The sequence below is a fragment of the Numenius arquata genome, chromosome 23, assembly GCF_964106895.1.
Source record: "Numenius arquata chromosome 23, bNumArq3.hap1.1, whole genome shotgun sequence".
Classification (NCBI taxonomy): domain Eukaryota; kingdom Metazoa; phylum Chordata; class Aves; order Charadriiformes; family Scolopacidae; genus Numenius; species Numenius arquata.
This window is the reverse complement of record NC_133598.1, coordinates 4,473,430-4,494,056: the sequence shown is the minus strand read 5'-3', so window position 1 is coordinate 4,494,056 and position 20,627 is coordinate 4,473,430. Positions and strand designations below refer to the sequence as shown.

At 43.7% G+C, this 20,627-nt stretch overlaps 1 protein-coding gene across 1 annotated transcript in view; it reads right to left on the bottom strand.

The window, feature by feature from the left end:
* The window catches only part of MAP3K3 (mitogen-activated protein kinase kinase kinase 3), a 39,063-nt gene extending 28,818 nt beyond the window's left edge, over positions 1 to 10,245 (bottom strand). The window contains 4 exon segments of the mRNA XM_074163071.1: positions 2,328 to 2,417; positions 2,767 to 2,888; positions 9,781 to 10,067; positions 10,145 to 10,245. Of these exon segments, the coding sequence (XP_074019172.1) occupies positions 2,328 to 2,417; positions 2,767 to 2,888; positions 9,781 to 10,067; positions 10,145 to 10,245 (600 nt within the window).
* Between the last annotated feature and the right edge of the window lie 10,382 nt (positions 10,246 to 20,627).

The window sequence follows — 20,627 nt, the reverse complement described above, 5'->3', positions numbered from 1 at the left end:
GAAAGCCTTAGACAATAGGCAATCATACATCTAGGAACTTCAAAAAAACGTGGCCAGGAAATGCTCTTTAGCTAGAGGAAGTATCTGGCAGGCCCAGTGGTCAAGAATGCAGTTCAAAGGGACCTGTGCAATCACTGCGAGCACACACTATTCCTACAGCCATACCCCAGGTACAGAAGTGAGCGTGACAAATAAGCTCCCCGATCGCAGCCACCGTCACCTGCAGGTGGGTAATTCCCACCAAAGCTCTTTTCTCAGATGGGGGAAGAGAAGGAACTCACTCTAGAATGACACCAAAATGAAGCGAGTTCTAAATAACTCAATTAAAATGAGCAGTAGAGGAAAAATGCAACAAATAGCATGGGAATAATCAATTATAACAGACGTCCACCAGCCAACTACTGCTGAAACAGTTGTTTCTTAGATATAACGGATGGAGGAATGATCCCTTTATATTAGGTTTTCAGGGAAGTAAAGTCCTAGATTTTTTTTTATTTTTTTTTCAAATGCTGTACTACTTTAAGTAGCCCGGTCTAAGGGAACTAAACAGGACTGTTTGGATTAAATTTAATTCATGTAATTTTTCAAATTAAATTTCTGGCCTCAAGATGTATTTTAGGTGATGAAACAGCTCAGTGACAGAGCTCTCACTAGTTAAAATTAGACAACGCTAGATCTTCAGAGTTCTTTGGAAACCTCCCTCCAACTCACTGGTATCCAAGCAAGCTACGGGATCTTTCTCAACGGCATCGCAGCTTTCAAATGTGTAACTTTATTACAAATTACATATTGCTATAAGGGAAGGGGGTGGAATTTGGCATCCATCTCCTGTCATTTTTCCAAAGGATCGGACACTGGCCATTTGTGTCTATTTTTCAGAGATCTAAGAAAAGCTATTCAAAGTGATCTTAGTGGTTGCATTTCAGAGAGAACCCAGAGGAGTTAAACATGTAGTCTTGTTTCCTTTGAAAGCATGAACCTATCACCTACATAAACCACTTTTTGAAGCAACTCCCATCAACTGTCCTGAGAGATGAGTGAGAAAACAAATCCAAGTTTAGTACTTCAGCGTTCCAGTTCTGTCATGCGCCATCATAAATAACGATTACAGATTTCAATTTAAGACATCTCTGAATTTACGTTTCAAAGTGATTTGGAAAGGATTTTGTACTCCTCCATCTACAGATTTGTCCAGCACATTCGAGGAAATCCCAGATCCCCGCTGAACAAGTAGATTATGAGCAGACAAAGCATAAGGAAGAGACAGACATGAACTTTAAAGCCTGCTCTAAAAAGCTTAAGCCTGTAATAGGAATATAACCGAAAAGAGTTATTTTACTGATACAGGCCACTTCTGTTAACGTTAGTTTAACTGCCAGTAACTTGATTTAATTTCTTAATACAATAATGAGCACACAATTCTTGACTGAAATTGTTGCTTTGCCATTGAAGTATTTCATTCAAATGACACGCAGCATATTCGGACAGAGCAATATTACTCTGTCCTTTCTTTCTACCAGAAAGTCAATGCAATAGTTTTCTCTACAAAAAAAAGAGTCTCTCTGGGTTGGTTCAGCGTTGCTAGAGACTTTCAAGTATTGAACCTGCCACTTATTTCCTTGGGAAAGGTATTTCTTTTGGAAAAATGGACTTCTCATCCCCATTCTCTAAGCAATCCTGCTTCAGCAGGGGAGTTGGACTAGATGATCTATATGGTCCCTTCCAACTCTAAAAAAATTCAGTGAAATTCAGTGAAATACCAAAATCAGGGTTAGTTTCATTCCCCTCGTCACGCGACAGATGACAGGGGAACTCCAGACAATCCTCCCTGTTAGGGACGCTCTAATCAGACACCTGTAAATAACAGTTTCCTTTTTCACCAAGGCAAAGTTATTTCAATTTCACTAAAATCGAGCCTTTTAGACAATTCCCTCCACTGTTCTTGGATCAAATTCAGCTTGACCACCTTTTATTGGGGTCTCCATTCTGTACTCAGGTGCAGCCTGAATCACTTGAAGATGAGACCAGCATTACTTCATTATCTCACAGACTGCTTCATGCAGCTTTAAACTGCAGCAGAAATGGAAATACTTGTTTCCTTTTCATCATTATGCCGCTCAGTTCCCCGCTTCCTTTTGAATTTAAGGTTTATTTCCCCTACAACGAAAAGCACATTATACTGCTACATCATGACAGAGTCAGCAAAGAAAAGCTTTCCTAGCCTCCCCACCTGCTTAAATGAATTCTACAAAGGTCACTGCACACAACCTGAAAACATGTTCCTAATATATAACTGCTAATATTGAATAGGCAGCCAGTTTTCTTACCGGAATTTTTTTTTCTTCCACTGCAGAGGCACACTGGTTTGTTATTGCAGGGCTGCCCAAGACGGGTGGACTGCTGGCATTGTGTTTTTTCTTTAAAAATAATAGAAGTTAGTTAAAAAAATAGCAATATGACTGTGAAACCAGAAAACCACTTGGTAAACTTTTTAGCGAATCTACACAGACCAAACCTCATCAAAAACACATCCGGGAGGAAGGCAGAATATTAAGATATTGCAAATTATCAAAAGTGTGCCCTCCCTAGCCCATGAAGGTTAAGTAAATAAAAGAGTTAGTGGGCAAGAATAGGGAGCTAATCCACCTGGGATGCTTCAGCAGTTGGAAGCACGAGGCAGGACGCAAGCAGCAGACCCACTGTCACCTCCTCTGTCCCTTCTGCCTCCAGGTAACCATTTCAAGTACTCAATAAATGGCCCATTACCTGTTTGTTGGAGTGAGCCGTGTCTTTATTCTTCATGGTATCATATCCAGGCAGCCTGTGACGTCGGCTCATCTGGAGTGCTACCAGGTCCTTCATGATGGATTTCAAGGCCTCTTGTTCATCTGTGATACAGAAGAATTTCAGTAAGTTGCCGGGGTACCAACCATAACACTTTGGCACTTGTTTTCCGCTGGCTCATAGGAAGACAACCCTTTTTAGGATCTTTGCAAATACACTGTCATTTCATTTAGTCATAAAAAGCCCAGAGTCAACCTTACACCATGAAGTAGTAAACAGACGGATAAATTTTAAGTCACTTGTCCAATGTTACAAAAGGATCTGGCCATAGTAAAGTTCAGAATAAATATCCCCGGCCCCTGGTTCTGTTCAAATCGCTTCTCAACAAACAATACAACTTGGACAGATTTGCTAGATCATCATAGGTCATTTAGGAAGGGCAAACTGATGTGCTTCTGCCAAGGAAAACCCGGTAAGAATCTGTTCTTTCCAATTTTATATCCTGTTAACTTCGAATTCTTGCTTGTTAGCGGAACAAACCATGGCCAGCAGAAAGAAAAATGAAAAACTGGACAAAGAGTCATCTTAGAATCTCTCTGAATTCAAATCCGCTTGCACTGATTTCCCCAACACATTCCTCTCTTCCCCCAAAACAAGTTGATGGAATAAAGTTCAAACTATTTAATGAGACTTCAAGATCTACTGAATCGCCCAGCATTAAGAACTGTCTCCTGGCAGAGTAAAATGCAGCAGGTTCAATTCAAGGCTTCTTGCAAATGCAGGAAAATAAAGAACACGCATTGAAATATTTCTTATACGTACTACCCACTGAAAATTGCTTTCCGAGGCTAAGATTCCTGATGTAACAAATTTAACGTGTTCTTCTGTTGCTTGTTAGTTTTGAGGACAGAAGTGGTGTTTAGCAGAACTTTGCATGAATTCTCGAGGGAATAAAAAAGACACAAAAGGAGAGAAATGCAGAGGAGCTGGGCTGTGATGGATAAAGCATAAAGCAAGGTGCCCAAGAGCTACTGAAAATAATCCTTTGCTTTTGCAAGCGCAACAATCCTAAATTCCTCGATATTGCAAAAGGGGAAAAAAGTTGACAGGTGAAGTTTGGTTCGAAAGGGAATGGCAAGAGCCACGTCGCTCCTGGGTGCTGTGCCACCAACTGCCACCAACCAACGAAGCAGCATCAGATGCTGCCACTCAGCGACCTGCCACCGGCACAGTCACACCTACTGACCGCTGGGCTGCTGCTTCACACAGCAACACTCATTCAAGTTTTTAGGGATAACACGTTATTTCCTTGGCAAATAATATGTCCAGATAAATCCTTCCTGATACTGAGGGAAAATTTAGGCATGAAATTTGAAGCAGTGATTAGATCAGCTCTGAACATGCCCAGAAGAAGAATCTGTCTTTTCTGAAGAGTCTGCTTGGACTTGACCACCAGTTTTGGATAAAAAGCTTTTTTCTTTTGACAATTGGAATTTTTGGAAGTGATGCAAACCAGTAAATGTATAGGCGGGGTTATCACATCCCTACTCCTATGACAGTGGATCAGGTGTGCAGTGCCTGATACGCTACAGTCCTCCTGTCTCCCCAAAGTTCTTACACACGTCACTGCGATGTGCCTGAACAGAAAGGAGAATTTTTGAAGCCGATTTGTAAATAACTGAAATTTGATTTTAAAAATCCAGTATGGCTACACACTCGTCCTTGATCCATGGCACTGGTTTGGGTGGGTAATGGCTTACATTTGGAAGTGTCATCCTGGGAGCAGCTGCTGTGCATAATGACAGGGACTGTCTCACATCTGTATTTCTCTCTAAAGGGGACTCATTGGGACTATTTGTTTCTTAAATTTCATATCATGCATTTGCTTATGAGTGTCTCTTAATGAAGCTTATGTTTTATGCAGAAGCCTGGGTTCATAATTAATCAATGTCTGAATAACAAACAAGATTTTCTCCATGCTTAAAGATGACAGATGTGGGACACATCCAGCTCCTACAGCACGCAGGGAGTGAATGCTACCAAAAATTAGAAGCAAAAAAGGAGGAAAAAATACACCTATTTGTAAGGGGGGCAGCATCTAAAAAAGTCCCAGTCAGGACGAAAGTCACACTAACATTTCCAGGTAATAGCTTCTGCCCAGAAGGTCTGCTGTAGCTTTCTGAGAGTATTAAGCACTAGAGCAAAGGGACTTCCACCACAGACTCCAGTATGTCCTACCAGAAAACCAGAAACATCCAGCCTAGCCCAGAGTATAATGGGGAAAGGAAAGAAATCTCTCAATGCATTTGCAGAAGGTGTTAATTAGAGTAAAACTTCTAAAAAAAAAAAAAAAAAAAAAAAAAAAAAAAAAAAAGAGCAGAGCAGTGAAAATAAAGTTACTTGAAAAAAGCCAAAATGAAAACCCACCAAATCTCTGCTGTCCAAGACAAGCCAAAGGAGACAATACCTACATTGTGGCAGTGGAGAAGGGAGAGCGCTCCTTGAAATTCCAACTGCATGCAAAAGAAGCGAGGGGTGTAAGTAACACAACCAAAGCAAAGGTTGCTTTCTGAAAAGCACATCGGCCAAAGGCAATAATTGCTCGGCTCTATCTCAGCACTGAGTAACCCCTTGTGGGAGGAAAATGTGAAAAACCAGTTGTGAACGAAGTTAAAGTTCCAGGTAACTGAGAGCACAACTTTATTTTTTTACTTTTTTTTTTTTTTTTTTTTTTTTAAAAAGCTGTTTCCAACTTCACATTTCAATATTTAACCTTTTGCCTTACTGGAGCGTCTCCAATTTACTCTGATGCTTTCATCGTGTTTGATATTAAGCACAGCCTCCGAGTTACCTGGCAGACAACGACGAGAACTTTGCACAACAGAATATTACAAATTCTGGACTGGCACATCCCCGGAGCGTCTACCACCCAAAACACGCCGGGAAGAGCTGGGATACAAGTTTTCCACTACAGTGCAGTTTGGGTTTGGCCAGATACCAGGAGGATGAAGAAGAGCTTGTCTTGGCAGAGTTCCTTTGGGCAAGAAGCAAAACAGCTATGAAAGCAGTTTATAACCGAGCACTCATGACAAGAAATCAAGTCAATCAAAGAATATGTCTATGAATGAGAATTCGCACATCACTTGAAAATAAGGACCAATGGTTATGAGGCAATCGTGAGCTACAGGTGTTTGATGTGGGTCCAGAGAAGGGCAATGGAGCTGGTGAGGGGTCTGGAGAACAAGACTTCTGAGGGGAGGCTGAGGGAGCTGGGGGTGTTCAGCCTGGAGAAAAGGAGACTGAGGGGAGACCTTCTCGCTCTCTCCAACTCCCTGAAAGGAGGGGGTAGCCAGGGGGGGTTGGTCTCTTCTCTCAAGGAACAGGCGATGGGACAAGAGGAAATGGCCTCAAGTTGCCCCAGGGGAGGTTCAGGATGGATATTAGGAAAAATTTTGCCACTGAAAGGGTTATTAAGCCTTGGAATGGGCTGCCCAGGGAAGTGGTTGAGGCCCCATCCCTGGAGGTATTTAAAAGAGGGGCTGACATAGTGCTTAGAGACATGGGTTAGTGATGTTTTTTTATCAGTTAGGTTGATGGTTGGACTCGATGATCTTCAAGGTCCCTTCCAACCCAGACAATTCTATCGTTCTATGATGCCAAAGCCCAGGCTGTGTATAAAGTCAGTGTCTCATTTGTATGAGGAAGTGGGCAAAGAGCACACACATATAACCAATCATCTACCTCTTAAAAGGCTGTAGCTCATCTACATAGTGAATTTATTTATTAGCTAAGGCAACCTGTGAAATTACACTAAAACATTAAACTCTTAAGAGCAGCACCTGGCCAGCATCTAAACCCCAGTTAGTGCCCTGTACCTCACTCACTGTGAACTCGGTCTCCTCCGCAGACAAGTGCTGATCCTGAAATCCATGCAAAAGGGAACACTGAATGTGCCATCAAAGAGTGACGGAACAACTTCAGGTGGATTTGAATCTTACAGATTATACATTTTTTAACAGTCTTACACTGAGCTATTGGCTCCTTCGTACCAAAACATTCCCTGTGCAACTCATCCCTACGTTGGTGAGGTAAGAAACAAAGGAGTATTTATCTTTTTAAAACATAAAACGATTGCCAAATATTGATCTGAACTTGCGTATGGAAAAAATGTTTCCATTTAGGACAGCATAACGATGGATTTCATGCTGAGAAGCACGAATACTTCTTTATTTCCATCAAAATAGAGGATTTCCATAGATTGGCTTCAAAGAAGCACGTGCAGCAGCATCACCACTAATCACACAATGCAAAAGTTACTACAAATGAGAAATAGGCAATTTTTGAAGCACACTGAGAGACCCTGTTTTGCCAGGTCTCCAGTAGGTCTGGGAAACACAGTTCTGCTTTGTGCGGGAAAGATGTTGTCCAGGAAATGCTTTTCATGTTTTAAAAACTACACTCAAGGATTTTTATAACATCGATAAAAGGGGACTGCTACTCCCAGAGAAAGCTATTCCTCTGCATAAAGCATTTATTTCAACTAATAGGTGGTTTATTACACAGGTCTGAGCAAGTCAGTGGATTTGCTGGGGCAGAAATGGAAACAGTTTCGAAAAAAAAAAAATAATCATGAAGTTCAAACAGTAAAAGCATCTGCACGTTGGTAAAAACAGGAAGTCTGTAAACCCCTATACACCAGGATGCTATTTTATATAGCACGATAATAGAAGACGTGGTGCCACGTTTCTCTTTAAAAAAAAAAAAAATAAGAGAAAAAAGTGAACAAATAAGCGTGTGTTTGTTATCTACCACCACAACAGCAGAGCTGGTCACTTGTGCAAGGGATTTGCAGCTCCAGCAGCAACGAGGGAATTTCACAAGTTCGGAAGAGAAACGGAGTCTATGTTAAAGCTCTGAAAAAAGTTTTTGAAAAAGTTTAATTTTGAGTCCTTCACTGTGGACAGTCTTAGTGGTAACAAAATGCTGGTCTGCCCAATTCTTAGGAAATCACAAGTGATATAGTTTGTAGACTTGGAAGAGAAATCAGAGTTTCTCTATGAGCCTTGTGGTGTGTATCTGGGGTACCGCTTCTCTCCCACAAATTAAAAACCCCAAATTTTGGGATTTCAGCTGGTTCTAACCTGCAGGCTGAGCCCGGCTCCGGGGGTGTCACCGCTGCTGAAGCTGGGCTCCGGGTGCGCGTGCGAGCCAGGGGAAGGAAGTGACACAGGCAGGAAAAAAGAGCAGATCGAGGGAAAGACTCGACTGCAGCTGGGCCGGCGGCGAGCGCTTCGCCTGGGCCTGTCGCACACCAGCCAGCCCCGACGCCGCTCTCCCCGCTGTTTCCCGGATATAGACAAATTTCTGAGTATTAGAAGCAGGTATCTGTATTTTAAAGGCTGCTGAGGAGCTCTCCGCAGGGAAATAAACCTGTGACAGCCCCTTCTGCAAGGTCCCTGCAGAGAATCACCCTCAACGAGCTTCAGCCGTACCAGAGGAGTAACGACAAACCGCGATGCCAAGCTCTTACTGTCAACCGCCCCCGTGTACTTTCCAGACTAGTTATCCAAAAACAAGATGGAAGAAAAGCAGAGCGTGATACAGCCTGTTATCCATTACTATTTAGACTATTTGATCCTAACGAATGCAGATCTTTCCTATCAGGAGGGATGGGCTTGCGGCTGCGCCATGACCCAACACAAGCACACGACGCCGTGGTGGAGCGCTCCACAAAATTCTAATTTTTTTTTTTTTTTCCATTCTGCACTCCTGTGTTTACAAACACAATTGCCCTCGGAAAACACTTCCGTGGAAATCCAAGTTTTTCCTTCTCGACTATTTTAAGCGTATATACCATCTGGTTGGTTCCTTTGGAGAAGATACAGATGGAATAATACTATGTTTCTCTGGGTAAAAGAGAATTCCACTGACGGATCTGCGTATATTTGTTGTATTTACAAAATCAAAGCAGAGCACAAAGGAAATAAATGAAGTTGCTTTAACTTTTGCTTTGAGCAACGTTTGCCACGCTGTATGAATTTACAATGTGAATGTAAGAACTAATTACGCAGACGGCCTAAATAATGAAAGACAGTCTTAGAAAACTAAACGTAGTTGGAGGGAAGAACCATCGAAGTGGCAGCCCACAAAGCCATGCAACTCCGCACTTAGGGGTAGTAATTCGCTTGCCAATATGCAAATATGAGTAAGGTCTGGCTTAGAGCAATTAAATTTTTTAATTCTAGTCCACGAGACCCCTCTTTAAACTGAAAAGGGAACCAGGTAACACAACCCCCCCGCACACATAAGTAGTTCTTTCTAGAGGGCATCCAGTCCAAAAGAATTAATCGTTCCAATTCAGTCACGGCAACTCCAGATAGCAACATTTTACTCTCGAAAAAGAGTTTCTCTAACTCCTTTGCCGTTTTTTTACACGTTATTGTCTGGGTTGAGTGGGGCAAATCGGAATCCAATGGAAGCTTTACAGAGAGAAAACTATTTTAGTAGGGACCCAAGCTGCAATGAATACCGCAGGGAAAATGTTCCCCATTAAGTTTAAGCACGTACGTTCCCGTCTCAAAAATAAGCAACCCGATATTTTTTACCGGCGGCAAAGCCCCCCTCGCCCCCCGGGCCCGACCGACCGAGCCTCGCTTACTCCCTCTGCCCAATTTTAGTAAAAATCGGCGGTCGGGGCCGGCGGCGCTGCCGGGGCTCCCCGCGCCTCCCAGCCCTCGAGGCTTATTGAAAGATTTGAAAGAAATCTCCTCAGAAAATACACCGTTTGCCCGAGCGGTTTCCGCGCCGCCGATGGCCCCACCGATGGAGCCGCCCCGGGGGGAGCGGAGCCGCCGCGGGCCCCGTCCGGCCCCGACCCCCGGAGGCCGCGCACCGAGGGGGGTCCCCCCCTCCCGGCCACAACCGCGGCCCGCCCCCTCCGCCGCAGGCCCCTGAGGGCCCCCACCGAGGCCCGTTCACCCCCGCCGCGGCTCTCACCCATCTCGGCGGGCGTCGGGCCCGCGCCCGGAGGCGCGCTGAGGGACGGGGCTGTCACCGCCGCGGCTCCATGGCGGCCGGGCCGAGGGGGAGGGCTCACAGCCGCCGCCACATTCCCAGGCCCCGCGCCGCCGCCTTCCTTCCGGCGGCCGCGCTCCGGGTCCCGCCGCGGCGGCGGGGGTGGGAGGGGGCACGGGCGGTCCCGGTCGCTCCCCGCCGCCGCCTCAGGGCGCCCGGGGCCGCGAGCAAAACAAACCGCTCGGCGGCCGCCGCGCCGCCGCCGCCGCCTGCCAATCACAGGGGCCGGCCCGCCGCCGCCCGCCAATCCGCGCCGCCGAGCCACCCACCCGACGGCGTCTCTCGCCAATCGGCGTGCGAAGAGCCGCGCCGCCCGCCCCGCCCGCCGCGCCGGCTGCCAATCACGGGGGCCCGTTCCGCTGGAGGGTTAGCACCGCCCCCCGCCATTAGGCGGGGGCAACTTAGACCCCGCCCCCAGAGCGCTGCCAATCAGCGTGACGGGCGGCCCCGAGGCCCCGCCTCCCGGACGGGTTCTAGAGGCAGGGCGTGCTGCTGGGTCCTAGAGGCCGCCCGGCGCTGCCTCCTGCGGGCAGCCGGGGTCACCCCATCCTCATCCCACCAGACTCCACAGCAGGTCACCCCTCAGCCACGATTTCGGGTGGGCATCAAAGCGTCCTGGAGGAGGGAACCTTTCCCAGGCATCCTAAACGCATCCTAAAAATTAAATTGTTGCTTTAAAAGCACCTTTTTACAAGGGGGGAAAAAACCAACCAAAACCGATTCAAGAGTTAAAAAGCCCAAAAGACATTGAAAAGCAGAATTCTTTTGGTTTCAAAAGAAAAGTGTGAGAGAATTTCCCAGAGCAGCACCCAGCCCAGCTGTGGCAAGAGATGTTATCTTCCAGTCGCTGTTCTAATAGAAGATCCTGTTACCATCACACCTTCACTGTCCCCAGGCCATCACACATCCCCCACAGGTCGCACTAAGTCTCACACGGCAAAAAATAAACACCTCTTCTACTTTTTAATCCTTAAAAATCCCCACTATTTCATTTTTCTCCACAACCATGATGTTTCCAAGCAGCTGTAATCACTTCTGTAGCTGTTGAAGTTACTCAACGTGAAAGTCAAGTTCTGGATCCAGCCTTCAGGAGTGACCTCCAGCCTGGAGTATTTGAAGTTCAGCATTTCCTCCCCTTTCATTTAGGAGTTTATCTTAATGAGAAGGCGGGTTTTTGGTTGTCAGAAGTGGAACTGCTGACCTGCTACGTTCACTCACTTGATATAAGGCACATGACGACAATTTTTTTTTCAGCTTTAGCGTTTGGGTTTGTCTTGGACACACAAGAGCAGAAGCAGAACACGCTCTCGCTAAAAAGTTCACCAGTGATACTAAAAACAAACAATTTGAGGCAGGAAAGCCCCCAAACAACCCAAATATACCACACAATAGATTTCCATGGATTTTTAGGGGAAAGGAGGACTACCAGGATCCATCCAAATCTAACCCAGGAATCCTACTCGAAGTTCATGAGTTGTGTTTAAATCAAATCATACCTTTCGAAGCCACATCCAAGCTTCAGCTGCTCTTTCCCAGCTCCTGCTTCCATTCCACCTGCGGGATGATATTTTCACAGTGTCTTTTCCGCAAAAGGGATAACAGAGGGGGGGGGGTTGTATTTTTTAAGAAATCCGGTCCTTCTCCCCTGGTGCGGCCCCGGCCACCCCGCTGCTGGGAAAGCCACCTCCAGCAGATGGCTTTAGCAGCTGCTTTTCAATCTGGCAAACGTCTCGCAGCAAGCGTATTGTTTTTTAAGTGGTTTTGCTCGCAAGCACCGCAGCGGCAATGTCAGAGAGGTTATATCCACTGGATAAGCCACACAAAGAAGAAAACGGGATTGGAGGGGGAAATGTGTCTCAAAAGGGCGGGCAAGTGCAGGAATCTAAAACCCACACACCGGGAGGAACATAGGATTTAGCCAAAGCATGACAACAATAGCTGCGGTATCATTCATTTTATAATTTTTTTTTTATTTTTAACTGTCTAAATGGGATAATAAAAAGATCACGATGTCACACTAGGTAGACGCGCAAATCGGTAAAGGAACGCTCAAACCAACAGATCCGGCCTCTCTGCATCAAGAAGCTGTGGACAAGATGACTTCATAGATTCCACCTCAAAGTTCCCATTTTCGAACCAGACCGATGCCGTTAATGTTTAGACTTCTCTTTTTCAGTCCCTCCTGTCTTACCGCTCCGAGGCTCACAAAGCGTTTCTGGCTTTCCCGTTTATTCCATCCCACCTTCATATGTCCAGCTTACAGCCATTTTGTTTTCATGCCAAGATTATCCTTTCACTTAAATAATCCTTTCCCTCTTCCCTGCTATTTTCTCTCTAAATACCTCAAGAAGATAATCATATCTCCTTTCAGGCTTCATTGTAGCAGACAAGAAACCCACTCTCTCTTCGTAATACAAGCTTTGTGTTTGTGGTATCTTCCTTGTAACCCTTTTATTTTTTTTCCCCCAGTTCCAATCTGAATTCCTCTCTCGTTTGACAGCATCATTATTGCTCTTGGACCAACTTTTTCACAGCTTTATGGTGGCTCACTGCTATCCTTTATCAACTACTAAATCCCAGCTTCCTTTCCTCACTAATTTCCAAGAAGTAAAAAAAAAAACCTCTTCACATCCTTCACAAATTTCTCTTTGCCCCTAAATTCACAGCCTTGCACTTTCTGCTGCTACATTTCACCTCGTCTCTATTTCTCACTCTTCAAAGCCATCAGTTCTCCAAAATATTCCAGTTCCCTCGTATTACTGAAGCCTCCCACTTTTGTTCATCACCAAATTTAATTATCAAGCTTGCTTTTTGTGCCAAGGTCATCACAAAAAGGCTTTGGTGAGATTACTCTTGGGACCAGAACTGGAGAAATTCAGTATTAATTCCCCACTGCACCAGCCCTGATGTCAAAACACTCCATCCTCAACTTACCATTTGGGCTTTTTGTCCGTCTTCCAGTTCTTTACATGTTTGCACATAAAATTCTCGGTTGAAGTCCTGTTAAATGAGACCGATTGCATGTCCTTCCTGTAGAAATTTGGTTTACTGAAGTCCAAGAGGTACTAGACTACCTTGTAGCAGCTCGTGACAGAGAGCCAGGAGTTCCCAGCAGATGCTAGGAGGCAGTCACCCCGGGAAAACTCGCTCTTTCCATCTCCAACTGCCTGGAATGTCTGGATTTCACTGGAGCTTCCCCCCTCCCTTCGTCAAATTGAAAATACAATGTTTTGCCTTAACAGTTCATCACTTCACCCATCTATCAAGCCTAATGTCTAAACCAGCATTTTTTATCTGCCGATTTTGTGATTCTGTTCTTATTTTACAGCCCTTATCACAACACTGTCTATACGCTAGCGCCATTAGGCCTTTTTTTGGACCACTGTAGACCCCTCCTTGCCTTTTTTTCCACCCCCACGACAAGCTGCGACACCCCTTCTTGAACTGGAAGCAAAGATTCCACCAAAATAGGTGCCCCTATGAAAAAAAAAAAAAAGTAATTTTTTACTTTTACTATCTACTTAATGCTATACTAGTTTTGTGCATAAGAATCAGTAACACTACGGTACAAACTGATGTTCTGTGGTTTTCCACCCAGATTGCCCACATCCTTTCAAAGCTGCGGCTTTCCAGAAGAGAAGCTCCCCTCCTGTAAACAGCAACTACAAAACCACAATTAATTCTTCAATTTAAAGCTATTCAAATTGTTTGAGAGCATTTAACACCAAATCACCAGTAAAGATATTCCCTGAGACTCTCCAGGAGCTACTATGTTTATAGTGAGCCCATTTGTTCTAAAGGAACTTTATAGAGGCCTAATTGTTTAATACCGTCACGCAGCATTAAGTAAGAAAAGGAAACGTAATCCCTATTTTAGGGATTAAAGAGCATTGCACAGAGCGCCAGTGACTTGTTAAAAGTTACACAGGAAGTCTGAAGTAGACCTTTGGGATTTAACTCCTGGCATCTTTTCCCAGTCTCGTAATCACTATGCCATCAGCTTATTTTCTATTTTGGGAGTATTCCCGTTTTCTGAAGCATACCTGTCTGACTCAAAGAGCCTCTTCTCCTTGCTATCAGATGTACTATTTCTTCTTTCCTGTTTCCCTTCTTGTTTAGGTAGACACATCCTTCCTGGGGAGCTAAGCAGTCTCCAGGCTGAGCCCCATCCCATGCCAAAACCTCCTTATTCTACATCTCAGAGACACGGAATGGGAGCAGCGAGAAGAAATAAAAATTGAAGGGGCGGAGGAGGAGAAACCCTGTAAATCTTCAAAGGATGCACGAAAAGTGTTTTGTGCTCTTTTCTGCAGATCTGAGAGAAGAGTAATCTCACCCATTCCAGGCAGCTCTGATTCCGCTAACGCCTTCTTGTTGCGTTCTCGGCTTTGAAAACCAAGTTAATGGGAAACTAACATCGTTATCCAACTTCAGGAGAGCGTGACAGAAATATAAATTGGCCAAACCTCACCCCACCTGCAGCAGAACACATCAACCGTGTGAAACTCCTTAAAAAACACGCCCGGAGCCCTTTTCCCAGCCCCTGTTGAGTACCTGGTCCTGTCCTGTCCTGCTCAGCCTGCGCCTCTCCTTGCTGTGACAGCGCTCCAGCAGAGGGGGCTCTCAAGCTGTCCGGTTGGAAAAAAGCAGGAGCCGTTCCGCTGGTGGAGCGGGCAAAGCTGAAGAGAAGGAAGAGGAGGAAGGATGTTAAAAATATTACACGCTTTTAGATCATTACTTGCTTCTGAGCTGGCAAGTCTGGACTCTTTATAGAGCAGGACCCATGGAAAAGCACAAGATTAAACACCTGTTACAGCGTCAGGGCTTCAAATCATCCGAGAGATCACTTTTTCTCTGCTCCTACAGGTAGTATATTCTGTCACCATGGGGGGTTTCTTTCATTTTCAAGTATTTTCAAGCCACTTATCCATCAGTGATTAATTACGTGCTTTTCACTTACAACTGGTATCAGAGAAGTGACTTTCCCAGAGTCACAGAGCAAGCAAGCCCTGCCAGATATCCGCTCTTCCTTAGTATTTACAGAAGGCAGAGAACCTCTCCTTGTCTCTTTTTCTCCCCATATTCCTCCACAGGACCTTATGGCACTTGTTTTTCCACGCTGACAGACAATCCCCTTCTCCTATCATCTACCAGTTCCCCACTTTTTGCACCAGCAGCTCCAATTTGCAGAATTTGCTTTCTTCCACCAGAGCGGAAGCCGAGAAAGTCTCTTTGGAGAATTCTGAAGCACAGACCCAAGGAAAAACAAAATAATCTAGGGGGATGTAAATACATTTCCAGGGTAAAAGGCAAACAATTATTCAAAGGAAAGCCTCTGTTCCAAATACAGATTACTGTATACAAAGTCCATATATAGCTTTGAAATCCTGTAGCATCTCTACAGGCAACTCTTTCCACTGTGGTCATGAAGCTTAATAACCTTTTATTTCAAAACCAGTACACAAAGAATTCAGAGAGGAATCCAGTGTTGTCAGACAACAGTTTAGTTGAACTAGAGTTAATCTAAATACTGAAGTCATCAGTTCATCAGTCCTGCTCGCCAGGGTCTAAGGTAAAAACAAATTTCCAAGCTCTGCCACCCTATTCCCCTCCAGGTTCCAGTCCCAGCAACAACGGCACCAGTGACTGAGCCTGTGAAGAAAACACCCTTTAGCAGAGGCCAACCATACACAGGAGGGACTTAGAAGCTAAATAACTGCCTAATTGCTTTGTCTTCAATTTGCCTGTATTCAAAAAGCCTTAGAGACCAATTATTTGAATTAAAAAAACATAAAATTAAAAAATCCCTCTTCCCCTCATCTTAAAAACCAAAAACATGCAGGCAGATAATTACCGTTTTGTTGTGCAGGGAACAAGCAGGATGCGAAGGAGTTGGAAAACAAGCACTAACACCACTAGCGTGCGGGGACCACGCAGAGGTTTGTTTTAAGAAAGTTAAGGCGGGTGTACTTAATATCATATTAATATTAATCAACTTCTGTGGTGGGTGGGTTCCCAACAATATAATTCTTCAGAATAACTTGCAACTTAAGAGTTTCTGGAATTAACAAGTTTGTTTGGGTATCAGTAGGATGAGAGACAAACCCACTTCACCAAGTGAAGATAAAGCAACAAGATAAAGCAACCGCCCTCCCTTTTACAGCAATAAACTTCACGCAGGATACACGAAGCCTGTTTGAAGTAGTTTCCCCGCTCACCCCCGCAGGTACCAGCTTTTAACTCACCACACAGTGAACTGCAGTCAATCTACAAATGTTCCATTTTTATTACAAAGTATGAAAGGCAGAAAATACTGTACCTAATACACAGGAGGCTGAAACTTAGAAAGAAGGTTAAAAAATCTGAATAAAACTACATAGGAAGCAGGAAATAGCATAAAAGGATGCAACATTCCACTTTCAAGCGATTTCAGAAAATTGCCTTAAAATTTACAGAGTTTCAACAATATGGTTCCATGACTCAGGTGTTAAAATCCATTATAACAAAACCTTTTGTATTTTCTCCATAAAAATAAGGGAATATAGGGAGACTGCAGTTATCCATGTCAACAACATACGTCTGTTGAATAGCAGGATACTAGGATTCCTCTAGGACAGTATAGTAGCGAAGTTGCAAATCTCAATACGGAAGGTGGAGAAAAGAAGGAGAGAAGAAGTAAAACTACTATTGCTTTAACATATTTTAGTGAGAACAAGAAGTCAGGGATCTCACATGGATGTTTGTACAATCATGCTACAAAGATTACACCTTCAGGAAATTACCACAACGGGACTGTGAATGGGGAGAGCAGAAGGGAAAACACACATAAAAGTAAACATCTCCTACTCGACTACTGGTAACAAAAATGCTTCGGCGCAACAGATTTAAATTACATTTTACACTGCTAGCAACCCAAGTTGTTTTTTTTTTTTTAAAAAAAAAAAAGAAAAGGTTCTTTTTAAATAGTAGATTTCATAATTCATATTTACCAGGTTGTCAAATAAAAGAAAAAGCAACGCATCGCTTCTCAGCTGTACTAGGACTCTCTCCTTCCCTGGTTCTCGCCTTTCTGCCTTGGTTCAGATTCCACAGCCCGATCCCCGTCTCTGCCCGAGGAGACTCGAGAGCTCCACGGCTTGCAAACGGGAACGCAAACTCCAAGGGATGATGCCTGGAACACGGGCTTAGAGCTAACTCATGGACACAGGATTTTTTTTTTTTTTTTTTCAGAAAATAGTTTATTTCTTCATTTTGTTCGATTTTCTGAAAAGAAATAAACTTGATGGAAGCCACACAGAGAATTTTTAAAATTATTTTTATGATTATGGGAATTCTAGCTTGATGCTGAGTATCACAGGATGCACAAAAGGCCACTGAGATACTTGGCAGACAAAGTTATCACCTGAAATCAGGCAGCAGCAAGTCTCACAAGCGCCTTTGCCCCTGGAGCCTGCCATGAATCACTACATGAGCATTCAGCGACTGGTATTTAGCTGCATTTTTAATTACTGCTTCTTAGTGCTGGGGAAAGGTGCTGATCGGAAGTTCTGGAGATCTCTTCCTAAAAACAGGAGTCAGGGGCATTGCTAAACACCTCTCGATATCCTTGAGAGTAAGACATTTCTCACTCTTCTTGGGTAAGAGGGGGAAATACAGCTGCATCTCTACGTAAGCATGAGAAAGTGCTCTTTAAGTGCCACATACAATTAATTCCCTGGATTCTCTGCAAAGATAGAGAGAACCAGGGACACTGTTGACAGTACCTTGTCCATTCCAGGACTGATTTTAGACACCTCCTTTTAACGTCCGCTGTACAATAAATACAGGCCTGCTCCGGAATATCGGTCTGGCAGTAGAAAGCAGAAAATATGTATCAGAGAGAACTTGTGTTAATTGACAGGATACCACGGCATGGTTTTGAGGTGGTAGGACCATTCCGCTACCTAGCAGCGGGAAGACTAAACCCTTCAGTACTTTGATGGAACCGTAACTCTGCAATCTCTTGAGCCAAGAGCTTACCCACACTGCCATTCATCCTTTTCAGTATGTCCTGAAAGAGTTAAAAGACCACTAACATGAGAATTGAGGTTGCATGAATTTACAGAGAGCAGCTGCATTTTCTTCTATCGCAGAAGTAAGTTATCCAAAGAATCCGGCTACATCTTTACACAACCAACCTGCCACTGCTGCCGTCACCTTCAGACGGTAGAAAAGAGGATTCCCAAACTCCGTCAAGTTCCTAAGCAAAGCAGAAGGGACCCTCGGGGTGACAATTACTCGGGTTGGCCTTGCAAGATTGCGTCAGTCTCAGAAAACAGAGCTTCAGTTTAACAGTATTGTCAAGTGCTCACGCTTTTGGTGTTGAGCAGAAACAGCTGAGGGCGCACTAGATACTGACAACCACGGCCAGTTTAGGATTTCAGTGACTGTTGTATGTAACATTTTATACAAAACACAGACAAACGCCTACCATAAAAGGGCTGAGGAAAAGATGACTCTCTCCCTAATCTTACCAAAAATATACTTGTTAAAGTGCCATCTGCAAGAGAACAAAACAGACACACTCAGCTTTCTCCATTTACATTTAAAACAAGCACAAGAGCATCTGTGAATTCTAATATATCAGACTCCTCCCCTCACCTAGTCTCTGGCAGGCAACGATCTACAGTTGAGACTGATGCAGCTTTCTCATTGCAACACCAGGCAAAAATAGATCTTTTTACTATTATCCAGAACATTCAGGAGAGTAATTACAGCTAAGTTTTGAAAGGATCATTAACTTTGACTTATGAGAGGCAGTGCCTCCCCCGTTAAGTACATTTCAAGGTTCCATAAGGAACAATCTGTATTATCAGTCTCCTTTCGTATCATTCTTTGAAACCACTGTGTTTTCTTTCTAAATAGATTGTCAAAGCACTCAAATCCTTGCCTTTTAAATCCCTGCACACAGAAGTACAACTCCCATCGACGCAACCTACCACAGCCCATTTCTTTGAGACAATTAACAGACTTGGCATATACTACACGCTAATTTGACATCCAACTTGCTTTCTGTAGTTTTTCACCTTGCTAATGAGTCTTACGTGATCAAGATCTCCTGGTTGAGAGCCAATATACCAACAACAGGCTGTCCACATAATAGCAGGAATCCATGGAAAGCTTGGTTTAAACAGAACATAACAACCAAACAATAGCTTAGTATCTTGAATTAATCAACTGAAGAAATGATACAGAACTACTTAAGTCGGAGAAAAAACATTTCTGTCCCAGAATCAGCCTTGCCTCTACCAACAACAGCACGTGATTTTCTGCTTTGCTAACCTCACTGGTGCTCGGACTTTTCCCCTAATATTACTTTATACTCAAGGGATACGAGGCATTTGAAAGCAGTTGCTTTGTATCCTCTGCTTGTGGAGCAAGCACAAAATAACCAAGATAAAATATTAAAGTATTTATTTTCATAAACTTTGGAAAACATAATGCTTCTGAGGGCTTTACACCCAACATAATTCAATGTTAAGTGGGTGAAATATGATAAACTATCTCGTAATTCACAGGCTACACTGACAATTCTCAGAGTTTTATTTTATCTTGCAAATAAACTTGAGCCAGCCAGCAGACAGTTTGCTCCCTGCCCCTGTGGCAGCAGGAGCTGGCAAAAGGGCACCAAAGTCTCTCCCTTCCTCTTCGCTATGGAAGTGCCATTTGCACTACAGAACATCTCACCCGTGAGGATTTTCATGTCTTTTCAGTCATTAACCTTTCAAGTGATTTCTTTGAAAAGAAGCTATTTTAAGTAGCATTTCCCCGTTCCAAAACGGCCTCCAGTGATTTCAAACGTAATTTCATGTGAAGAATGACAACGGATTATGCCCAACTGTATGTTACAGACCTAGAAGGTAGCCCAACTGGCTGAAAAAAACAGGATACAGGCTTTATTTAGAACCCACTGGAGTCTACATGATTCATTCACTTGCCTTTGATGAGTTTGGAATGAGCACCCAATTCCACAAATGAACTTTAAGCAATTTTATGGGTGGAAGGACTGACACTGGAATCCTCTTCAGGTTCGTAACAGGATTGTTTTCCAACCTGGCTAGTCAGACTATTAGCCCCTTTACACATGCTCTCTTCTCATCATCTTAGCATAACAGATTGTATTCCTCTAGGAATAAACCGCATTTGCCATTTAGTATAGCCTATGGAGTTTTTTAGTGACTCCGCTTTCAACTAAATTATCTCATGTCTTTTTTAAAGCACAATTCTACAGTTGCAAAAGCTGCATTGTTAAGCTATGTAACAGATGCATTCATCCTTTACTCACGCCATCTATACAAAAAATGAGACTTTGAAGCATAAAGGGGTCTACAGAAAGTACTAATATTACAGTTAGTTCCCTCTTAGTAACACAGCACATTATGCCTACCGTTTGTAATTAAACATACATGACAAGCCTGTGTACATATTTTTATATGAGTATCTAAAGCTGTGAGTGCCATTATATGCCTCTGCTAAGAAAATCCTAGTGTTCACTTCATTCTGCAGCAGTATTTTCCAGTTTAAGATGAAGCGCTGTTGTAAAAAGCAATAACCTAATCGTTTGGCTAACGCTGTTCTGACATCTAGATCAGATCTGTCTGTGGAACACCCTACTCTCAGCACTGCTGCTAACAAGAAAAACTGACCTTCAAGTCAAATCAAGCTTTCTGTCAAAAATCCCACAACAGAACACAGAATGCCATTGACAAAACACGAGCTCCAATTGCATT